Source organism: Anastrepha obliqua, chromosome 3 (assembly GCF_027943255.1).
Source record: "Anastrepha obliqua isolate idAnaObli1 chromosome 3, idAnaObli1_1.0, whole genome shotgun sequence".
In the NCBI taxonomy this organism is placed as follows: Eukaryota; Metazoa; Arthropoda; class Insecta; order Diptera; family Tephritidae; genus Anastrepha; species Anastrepha obliqua.
In genome coordinates this window covers 106,950,656-106,962,049 of record NC_072894.1, presented here as the reverse complement: position 1 = coordinate 106,962,049, position 11,394 = coordinate 106,950,656, and the positions used below count along the sequence as shown (strand labels likewise).

The following is an 11,394-nucleotide window of genomic DNA, read 5'->3' as shown; positions in this document are numbered from 1 at the left end:
GCTTTTAAGTCTGCTTCGACGTCATCAAGCCATCTCTTTCTTGGTCGGCCTGTCTTTCTTCCTCCAATATGGACGCAAAGTAAAAACCCTTTTTTGGATTCTTTCGTAGGGTATTCTGGGAAGAATGCCCTTTTTTAGTGCAATACGAAAATTTAATGTGAAAGTGAAAATTTTAACATGAAAGTTGCTACGCGAACCTAGGTCCTTGTTTACTTGCTAAAGTGTTGCGTACAGAACTGGAACAGACACTAAATAAATATAATATTTAAGTAAGTATTTGAGTATACGGTATTCCATGAGATTTCTACCAACTATCTACACTTGAAAAAAGATAATAACTGTTTGAACTTTTCTGTATCGCCTGCGTTAGAGCCACAAATCATAGTTATAATCCAAATTATCTGCTATGGAACAGATTATTATAAGAACAAAGCTACATACATACATACATACAAGTATATTTACGTAATTATTAAATTGAGTTGCTGTTATTTTGGGATGCTGGACATTTTTCAGATATTTTCATTTGAAGTTAGTTTGCTTGGGTGGACTCGTCTGGATGGATCTTATTCGTGCGGTCAAAAAACACAAAAATTATATGTGGAATTTGCAAAATTGTTGGATTTTGTAGAAATAGTAATAATATATTAAAATTAATAATAAAAATAAAAGAATTTAAATATAAAAAAATGTAAATAAAAAAAAGTTTAAATGCAAAAAAAGTTGAAATATAAGAACTTGTTCGATGCATTTCAATATAACGGGCTGTGTAATAATGCTGAATTGTTCTTATGACTGAAAGTGCGTGTAAAAAATAAAAACAAATAAGCATCATCAAACTCCCGAAGAAACTACAGTTTAAGCTGTGATTATTAATATTATTTGCGATACTTCAAATCAGCAACAATGTTGGATGTGCGTAAAGTATTACTTAAGTATAAAATAAATACTCGTATTGTCGATTCTCTGCCTATTTAAAAATACATGTAGTACAAACATATTTATTTTCACTTAAAAAAATTTTATAGGTATAATATTTTTAATATTTTTTTTAAGTTATGCTCAATATAAAGCTTGGTATTTGGATAATGATGTCTTTAAAACTATAGAGCGAAATGAATGTGTGCGCAGTGTATGTGATTTTAGTAGTAATGCGTACGTATTGTATTAATTAATTTAATACGTATTAAATTACAATTCACCAACCACGAGTTATGTTACATAATAATATAACGTTTGCATGGAATCTATATAAGGATATTTAAAGCAAGCGGAATTTAAAATAGTGTGTGGATCGTATGTGGAACGCATGTGGAACATACGTCGAACTTGCGATTCTTTAATCACAAACGCGTGAAAGTGATTTGAAACAAAATTTTTATGTGTACGACTTGCCGAAATAAAATAATTCATAATATTATAGTGGCATGCTGTAGCACACTCAAAAAATACGCCTAACATTAAAAAACGTGTAAAAAATATGTGGAACCTATGTGGACCCCATGTGAATTTCATGTGAAATATGCTATTTTTCCTTTACATTCTAAAACTGAAGCTTATTTAACTTCTTTGCTTGAACGTACAATAAAAACTTCTAGTGCATATACATGCCTATACATACTATATACACATACTATGTATATACAGTACATATATATACGTACACATATATTTCAATATTAATTTCTATTATACACCAATACCGCGCTTTGCGTCGTTTCGTTTACCGTTTTTTCGAAGTTGCATCGCTGCTTAATTAGTACTCATTTTCCCTGTTCGTCGTTAAGCTAAATACACACCAGGCAACCGTTGAAGCAACGGTTGCAGCAACGTGTTGCCTTTGTTTAAGAAACACGTTGCGACCGTTGCTTCAATCTCAGTATTGTGTGTAACTGTGGTGCAGGAAAGGTACAAGCGGAAGATACGTAAAATTAAATTTTTTAAATGATCGATGCGTAAAATTACTTCTCTTATTATAACTGACGAACTTTTGTACGAAAATGAGGAAGAAGAGATGCAACAAAAGAAGAGAAAAAAAATCTGGTCCAAAAATTGGCTTTTAAAAAAATCGAATTTTCGAACGAGAGGCTGCTGAAAGAACTGAAGGAAAATGAGCCAGCGGACTATAAAAATTATATGAGGATGGACGAAGCCCTGTTTAGAAAATTGTTGGACTTCGTAAAGGCCAAAATAACGAAACAAGATACCATAATGAGAAAGGCAATATCAGCAGAAATTAGACTGGCAATAACTTTGCGGTATCTTGCAACAGGAAACGCTTTTGCGGACTTGAAATTTTTATCAATTTTATTGTATTCATTTTTTAATTGTTCGTATGCTTTTTTTCTAAAATTTTTATTTTTATATTTTGCACTACTTATATCCCACAGCTTTCTCAAATTTTTATATTCGTTAATAAAATTAACATAATTTTCATTATTTTCAATTGCCATTTTTTCCTTTTTCACTTTATTTTACTCCGCACGAACCTTCTTCTTTGCTTGTGCTCAACGAACTGAACGAGTAAAAGCAGTAAACAATGATACACACGAGGCAACGGTTGCAGCAACCTATCCCAAAAATCAAATTTATTTGATATTTCAGGCAACGGTTGCAGCAACACGAAAATCATTTGGCAACACAGCTACACACGAGGCAGCGGTTGCTTCAACATGGCCGAGTTGCTGCAACGGTTGCCTGGTGTGTATTTAGCTTTAAATTTGGGGTTCGAGTCTTTAATTTTTGTTTTTTTTCTGAAATTTTCTTTCTTTTCTAAAATATGGCAACTTTTTGTTTCTAATTGCGCCATGCCATCAAAACTCCGGGATTTCGTTTCTAAGCAAAAATCAACGCAATAGTTTTATTTTCACTTTGTTTTGCTAATTTTAGCGTTCAGTTTCAATTACGTAGTGTGTTGTGCTTTTTTTAGAAGAGAATTAGAATTACTAAATATAAAAAAAAATCATTTAAAAACTATATATGTATTTAGAAGTCATAATCTCCGACGATCATTTCAACTTCTTTGGACAAGATAAGCCTGCCATGCTAGAGTTTTGGAAAAACTTCAACATTATGACAGCCATAGAAATAATTTCCGATTCGTGGGAGGAGATTACACCTTCTTGCATGAATGGTGTTTGGCGCAGAATATGGCCTGAATGTGTTCACCGAATATGCGCCTCAGAAGTTGATGGTACACCAGCTATTAGTCCTGAAATTCCTAATTTAGTTAGATAATCTAATTTTGATGGTATAGAGAAGAGTGACATAAATGAATTGCTAACCTCGCACAACCAAGAATTCTCTAAGGAAAAACTATTGCAACTGGAATTGCAATTTGCTAATGAAGAAGATGACAGTGACCGTTCAAAAGAAATCTCCAAAGAACAAAATTTAACCTCCAGCGATGTGTTTGATTGACGAAGCAACGGAGATTTCTTTTAAAAAACGATCCTGATAGCGGAAAGAGTTTTAAAGTGTCCCAGGCGGTAGCTACGAATGTCAATCGCTGCAAGAAAATTTATTTTATGTTGAAAAAAAAGCTGCCAGCAAACATTTTGTGTGAAAGAAAGCCGTACGACAACAGCCACTATGGAGACATAAATTTTAATTTTGTTTTTCATAAATTAATTGAATAGTTTGTTTTTTTGTTTTATGTATATATGTAATATAATAAAATTTTATATTATACTAGCAAACCCGGCCCCCTTCGCTGGGCACACTAAAATAGAATAGATATGGTTTAGAACAGAAAATATATGATTTTCATATTATTTATTTCTTTATTCTTTATTCAAGCGCTTTGGCATAAACAATATTTTTTGTTTTTCTATTTGTTTTTGAGTAAATATAAAATATAAATTGAAAATCAGGAAAAAAGAAGATTGTTTTTAAATTTCAAATCAACGCATATGAATAACTAAGAAACGATCGTCTTTTTTCCTGATCATAAAATTTGAATTTTTCGTTTCAATTTATATGTTTTATTAAGCATTGGAGCTTTTTTAACCATTATCCATTTATATTTAAAAAAAAAAAAAACGAAAAAAAATTTTTTTTCCACGAACACATAATTTCATTCGAATTTCACATTAAATACTCAAATTTCGTAAGAAATTATTCACTGTTCCAAAATCCACTCCAAAAAAATTCACAAACAATTCCTTATGGCATCCAAATCAGAAAGAAATATTGACACATTGTAACTCACACTGTCAATTTGACAGTTCAGTTCCGCCCCAAGCGTCAAAAAAGTAAGCGACATTATGGCTGGTTCAAAAGAACGCTGTACCCGTTGCCAGTGCTCCGAATTACAACCAAACTTTACGAAACCCATTTTCAATACTTACTTAACAATGTGCATAAGTTTGGTTTAATTCGGTGCAAAGACACGGCGGGTCCACGTTTTGGCATATATTTCGAGACCCTAGTCATCAATAGGTATGAAAATTACCCCGTATTAAAGCACTTATCAACAGCTTTCATTTGATACCCATATTGTACATACACAACCAAAGGTTACCCGGGTCCACGTTTTGACCTATATCTCGAGACCTCAGTCACGGAGCGGCATGAAAAATACTCTGTACTAAAGCATTCACCAACAGCTTTCATTTGATACCCATATTGTACATACACGTCCGAAGGTTACCCGGGTCCACGTTTTGACCCAGATCTCGAGACCCTATCTACCAATAGGTATTCAAACTATACGGAAATCATCTTCAATACCTACTTAACAATGTGTGTAAGTTTGGTTTAATTCGGTGCAAAGACACGGCGGGTCCACGTTTTGGCATATATTTCGAGACCCTAGTCATCAATAGGTATGAAAATTACGCCGTATTAAAGCACTTATCAACAGCTTTCATTTGATATCCATATTGTACAAACACATTCTAGGGTCCATGTTTTGGTCTCTATCTCGAGACCCTAGTCACGGAGCGGATGGAAATACTCTGAACTAAAGCATTCACCAACAGCTTCCATTTGATACCCATATTGTACATACACATCCGAAGGTTACCCGGGTCCACGTTTTGAACTATATCTCGAGCCCTATTTCCAAAATAAAATATAATCCATGTTACTCGTGGATGATGTAGCTTTCGAATGGTGAAAGAATTCTTAAAATCGGTCCAGTAGTTTTTGAGCCTATTCATTACAACCAAACAAACAAACAAAGTTTTCCTCTTTATAATATTAGTATAGATTTAAAGGTTTACTTTGTTCAATTTTCTTTTTAAAAAGTAGTATTTTCGTGACCTTGGCACCTATCTTCGATCTTTACATGGTTTGCTATAGAAAATCTTAATTCACTTTGAGTCGTTTCAATTTGCGTTGTGTTTTTTTGGAACGTAACCACGATGCAAAGTGAGGTATTGGTGTATACCATATTTAATTATTTGCTTTAAAAGTCAATTATTTATGATACGCTAGCTGATTAGCTCCACTTGCACTTACATTATATAATATAATTTGTTTTTTTATAATTCTTGGTGTTGAATTGAAGAAAACGTCACTGTTTTCGAAAATTTCTATGACTTGCTTATTATTACTGCCAACAATTGTGTAAATTTATTGTTCCAGTAGAGCTGTAGTCGAATTGCATGCAACTCGTATAATAGTAGGCACATGCAGTATATATGTATGCATGTTTGTGTGTACGCATTCGTGTAGAAAATCATGTAAAAGTTAGATTTCACTGCCTCTTAATATTCCTTGTAGTAATCACGGAACCCAGACGACATTCTTGTAAAGTAGTTGGTTACTTATCTGGAGTTTTGTCTAAAGTGTGCAATTACTTTTGCCACTGTGCACAGTGTGTGGCGCGTGTGTACAGCAGTGTTTGGCAACCACACGCTGTGTTCGAATGCAAGAGCATAAATACAGACAGCGAGTGTCTGTCTACTAGACACAATGAGAAAAATTCTGGAGAGAATTGTTTGCGACAGGTTGTCGCCTTTCGCTGAAGATAAAGGTATTCTATCCACATATCAGTTTGGCTTCATGAAGTCCCGCTCAACAGTGGATGCCATCAAATGTGTGGTAGATTTAGCAACAGAAGCCATTGAAGGCAAGAGATGGCGCGGCGGCACCTTAGAAATGCTTTTGACACAGCTAGCTGGCAGCGCATACTAGAAACCCTCGCAAAAATAGGGTCACCTAGTTATATAATCAGAATAATTGAGAGCTATTTCACGGACCGTAAACTAAGGTTTAGAAGTGACAAAGGCGCTGAGGAGGGGTTCTTCAAGGATCAGTTCTGGGCCCACTGCTATGGAACCTAATGTATGACGGGGTTCTAAGACTGGATATGCCTCCTAGAACTAAAGTCATTGGTTTCGCGGATGACATCCCGGTGGTAATGGTAGCAAAACATATCCACGAAATTGAGAGGATCGCCAGCGAATTAGTAAGAAGGATCAAGGCTTGGCTAAGGTCTATGAAGCTGGAATTAGCTGAGCATAAGACCGATGTAGTTCTAATAAGAAGCAGGAAGATAGTAGAAAATATAAATGTAAATATTGGATCTGTAAACATTAGTTCAAAATCCGCTATTAAATACCTAGGAGTGATGCTTGACAGCCGTTTACACTTCAGAACGCACCTGGAATACGCTGTGAAGAAGGCATCGAGTGTGCAGTCCTGTCCGTCGTGAATCATGCCAAACAATAGCGGACCTAGCCACAGCAAAATAATTCTATATGGCAGGGTAGTTAGCTCGATTCCTTTGTATGCCGCACCGATCTCGGCTGATGCACAGCACTTAAATAGCTTCACAAAAAAACTCATAGCCGTCTATCGGCTAAGCGCTTTGCAAACTATCTGCGGCTTCCGTACGAAGTAGGACAAAGCTTCCTTTGTTATACCAGGACTAGTCCTAGTAGACATTTTGACGAAAGAGATGCAGAGAGTGTATATAAGGCCATCTGAACACGACGGTAGAGCAAGTCGTAAAACTGTTGCAGAAGAAGAAAGGCGTCGTGCGATCGCCCACTGGCAAGACCGGTGGAACAGATCACCGAAAGGTAGATGGACACATGGGCTAATACCCATTCTTACGATGTGGTTAGAAAGGAACCATGGGGAAACAAACTTCAATCTAACCCAATTTATTTCAGGGCACGGATTATTTCGAAAATACCTCCATAGATTCGGCGATGACAGTTCCCCAAACTGCCCAATCTGCACGGATAGGGAAGAAGACGCTGATTAGTTATAAAACTCATACCAAAAATCTTTCTTATTAAATCTCTTCTAATTCAAAAATCCTAATTAAAAACCGTGCACAGTGTGACTTTTTTCACTTTTAGGATGCCAAAATTAATAACAGCCAAACCAATGGAGCAATTCATTTCAAATTTTGCAGTGTGGTTGCAGATACCTAAATCTGATTTGAGAATAAAAATGGGCGTGATACGCCCACTTTTTCTCCTTGCCCACATGTAAGGTAAAATTTCACATAACCATATTTTCTACTTTAAAAGCATTTTCCAGTGCCAATTTAAATACAAATTGTTTAGATTTCTTAACTTTAGCTTAGAGGCTTATGACTAATATTTAAAAGATTTCATTCAGCCCCTGGGTACCTTTTTATACTACATTATACTGCTCAATGAAGGAGATAATCAATGATAAATACGTCACTAATCTTTATTTTAATAATAGTAAGCCAATAAACAGTTTCTATAGATTAAACATAACAAAACATAAACACTTATTCGAAAGCAATTATTCATAATACTTCTTCCTGGGCCAGCAATGCAATTACATCTTGAGGCAAAGTCCCGCGTTTGGTTTTCGATGGCTTATGTAAGCTGCAAATGTAGGGATCGGATGATATTAGAAGCCTGTGCAATAAATTCTCATTGGTTTGAGTTCGTGAACTTTTCATTGAATACCATTCGCGATAATTTCTGACATCTTTATTTCTCGATTCTTGCGCTTCTTCGGAAAGCTGACCAATAGGAACCATGCATGACGATATTATATGTCTTGAATGGAACAGTATTTTATGCAGACTGACTGGCATATTGTACCACTCATATTCCCTCAAATAAAGATCGCGTGTGTCTCTCACGTATACTTCAAAGGCCTCAGCATTTATCTGAAATTCACACCCTAAGCAAGACAATATGGTGAAAAGCCTTTTTAAGAGACATAAGTTAATGCCTGTAATGTCTGCAGTAACTTCTGCATTACTAAAAAAACGTCGTGCTGTGTTTCCGTCATTTGTATTGCCAGATTACTCTTTTGGCATATCAATTAAAAGCCCAGTTTCGTTTCTAAATCTGCTTTGAATGCTTTCCTTCCTCTGTTTCAGTTTTTCCTTATTTTCGGCGCTTCTTACACTCCATGTCCTTAGTTCCAACCGATATGCAATGTGCAACATACACTCCATGCACCGTATACATGAGTGAAGTGGTGAAATGCCGAATCTTAGCATGTTTGCGTCAACTTTCCGTTCCGACAAAGCGCTAAAATTATTCATATCCTTCGCTGAAGCACCATATACATATATAACACGCTTGAGATGAGGTATATGCTGAAAGTGCATTACATACTTTACCGTCAATCATACACAAAATTAGTGTACTAGTAACTTTAAAGTTTAAATTTTCCATCTTAATTATTGTAGGAAGAAGATTAGAAATTTGGTCTTCCACAATCTTTACTTCTCTCACAATAGCATCTCGCGTTTCTTTTTCAATTTCTCTTACCGTTTGATCTAAGTCCCATTTCTGCCACCATTAACACTTGTTCGCTATTTGATACTGCTAAAAGACTCTTTGCTTTTCTTTTCTTTGTGCGAAGATAAGAATCGGAAAACGCTACATATGGTCTACCTACATTGGATCTAATAGAGGATGAAATTGATGGCCCAACATCAAGACGGTATTTTCCAAAGTCTTCACTCTTGGAAAACCAACTATAATTACGGGCTAGAACACGGGCCTTAACTCGGCAAGACCCCTCCCACTTTGAAGAAAATTGGTAACACAGTTTTTTTATACGCTCTCCTAGCTTTTTAGTATCCACGTCTCTTCCGATCACCGCAAAAATTTTCTCTAACACCGCATCACGACGCGTTTCTTTTGAGCTCGTCAGCCCAATTTCAAAAAGTTCTTTCCGAGGAATCGCCATGAAAACTTCTTTTAAAGCTGTGGTAGCAAATTTGTAGCAAAATTTTATTCCTGAAACACAGAATCCTAAAGGTCGTTTCGCTGTTAAAGAATGGACGGAACTCGATGGACCAATATAAGTTTTTCTCAGTAAAATATCAAAAATAATATTAAGCTATGGCTGTTTTAGTGATATTTTACGGAGCGGATTTGTATCGATAGTAAAAACTTTATAATCCTCTTACTTACCCCTGAAGTACAAAATTGTTGAAATTTAATCAGCAAATACTCAATTTTATGAAATTGATACTTATTCGTATTATATCTTTTGACAAACTTCACAGCGATGTTCGGATAATAAATAAAAATTATTCAATTGACGCACCGGCTTGTGTTTGTAAACGGTTATCTTTCTTAAAACTATTGTTTTGATAAATTTTGAGTACACTGTCGTAAAATTTGGTCATTTTTACACAACATACCGAAAGAAAATCATTTTCGCAGAACTTTTTTTTTTTAATTTTGGCATCCTAAAACGATAAAAAGTCACAGTGTGCGTCGCATTGTGATGAAAAGTTTGTGGATATTTTTTACATGAAATTTGAAAATTGTATTTATATAGTTTTTGTTTGAGAATGAGCTATATTTTTGCACACAAAAAAAAAAAAAATAAAAAAAATGAAAAAACAAAAAGAAGAAAAATAGTCTAAACTGTTGAAATTGTTGATGTGCTATCGTTTTACTGCGTGTGTACCTGCTTATTGGTACCTGGGTGCTTGTTTACACATACATACATAGTATAGGTGTAGTTAGATCCGCTTCCATATAGGTATGTATATCTGTATGTATAAATATTATAATCGTAGATACAAACTCTGTGATATTCCGCTATGTCAAATAATCTGCCTTAGTTGTTAGTTAATCTTATCAACACTACTTTTTTTTACTGTCATATTTTGTTTACTTATTAGTCTGTAATTCATTATTTTATTTGTAAACATATGTACATACATTCGTGCACAGATATATGCAAGGCTGTTGTCGTATTCTGCTGTTTTTTATTGTGTTTTTGTTTAGTTTGCAAATTGCTCCTTTTACAATACCAACAATAATTACAGTTCGTGCTTGAATGATTTTTACAATTATTTTATTTTTTTTTTTGCATGTTTGTGGCTAAAGATATTCGATAATTGTTTTAAATAAACTATTAGGTGCCTTAAATATTACATCAACAGCTTAGTTGTTTGAGTTCTGTGATTAGTAATGCGACTAACTTAATGTTTGATGACCTTAAAGCCCCTCGATTGTGAATGCAAAGAGGGCTACTTATTACATCAAAATTTTATTAGAATTGACTTCAAAGGCATATATGTATATATATATATTATATAAATATACTTTACGTTTTGTTGTTACGAATTTTTGGGAATCTTAAACGACTGTTGGGCTACCCTAAACATTTTGCGAAACTCAGTATAAATATTAGTAAATTACTTTATTGCTTGAGTGGGTAAAAGTTCTGTGCGCTGATAAAATTTGCCATGACCATCCAGCCTTCCAAATCAAAAGTAAGCGAAAATTATCTCCTGGCAAGAAGAAAAAAATTAACGAAAGCAAAATTTTGCCATCACTTGCAAAAACCGGAAAACTAGACATATCAGCTGACTTTGTGTACAAATTTATGCTTACCCAAAATAATGCTTTATAAATGATGCTGTTGTTGTTCTAGTAGTTTTTTCGGCCTGTAGTGCGGTGTAGTCATCGTCTAACTTAACCGGCGGCAGGGCCAGAAACGTATTTCGACAGGTTGGGTCTGGGAGAGGGTTGAGTGGCTTTGAGAGGGCATGTGAATAGATGGTTAGTGACGTGCGGTGTGCCTTCACATCATCATCATCATCATACCTTCGTCTCCGTTGCGGAGCATAGAGCCAAAGTAAATTTTTTTCATTTTGTGGGATTCCCGGATATATTTTTCACTTGTTGCCAGGCCATTGTTTTGTCCGCGGCTTTGTATTCCTCTTCGATGCAGCGTCGCCAAGAGCCCCTAGGTCTGCCGTTCTTTCGGAGCCCTTAAGGGTTTCCAGTTCAGTGCTCTCTGTAGTTGGAGTAGGAGCAAAAACTTGGAATAGGCCGGAGTGCTAATTGCGAAATTGTTCAAGTTAAATATCTAGGAGTAATCTTGTATAAGAAGCTAACTTGGGAGTCACACATTTCACTGAAAAACCTGAGATCTGAAACCTGCTGTGGTCCTACGGATATACATAACACT

General features: G+C 35.2%; 1 protein-coding gene across 1 annotated transcript in view; it reads left to right on the top strand.

The window, feature by feature from the left end:
• Positions 1-816: 816 nt before the first annotated feature.
• Positions 817-11,394, top strand: part of LOC129240205 (sulfate anion transporter 1) — a 44,826-nt gene continuing 34,248 nt past the window's right edge. Inside the window, exon 1 of the mRNA XM_054875847.1 lies at positions 817-915. Coding sequence (XP_054731822.1) covers positions 907-915 — 9 coding nt within the window. The 5' untranslated portion in view covers positions 817-906. The remainder of the gene's footprint in view (positions 916-11,394) is intronic.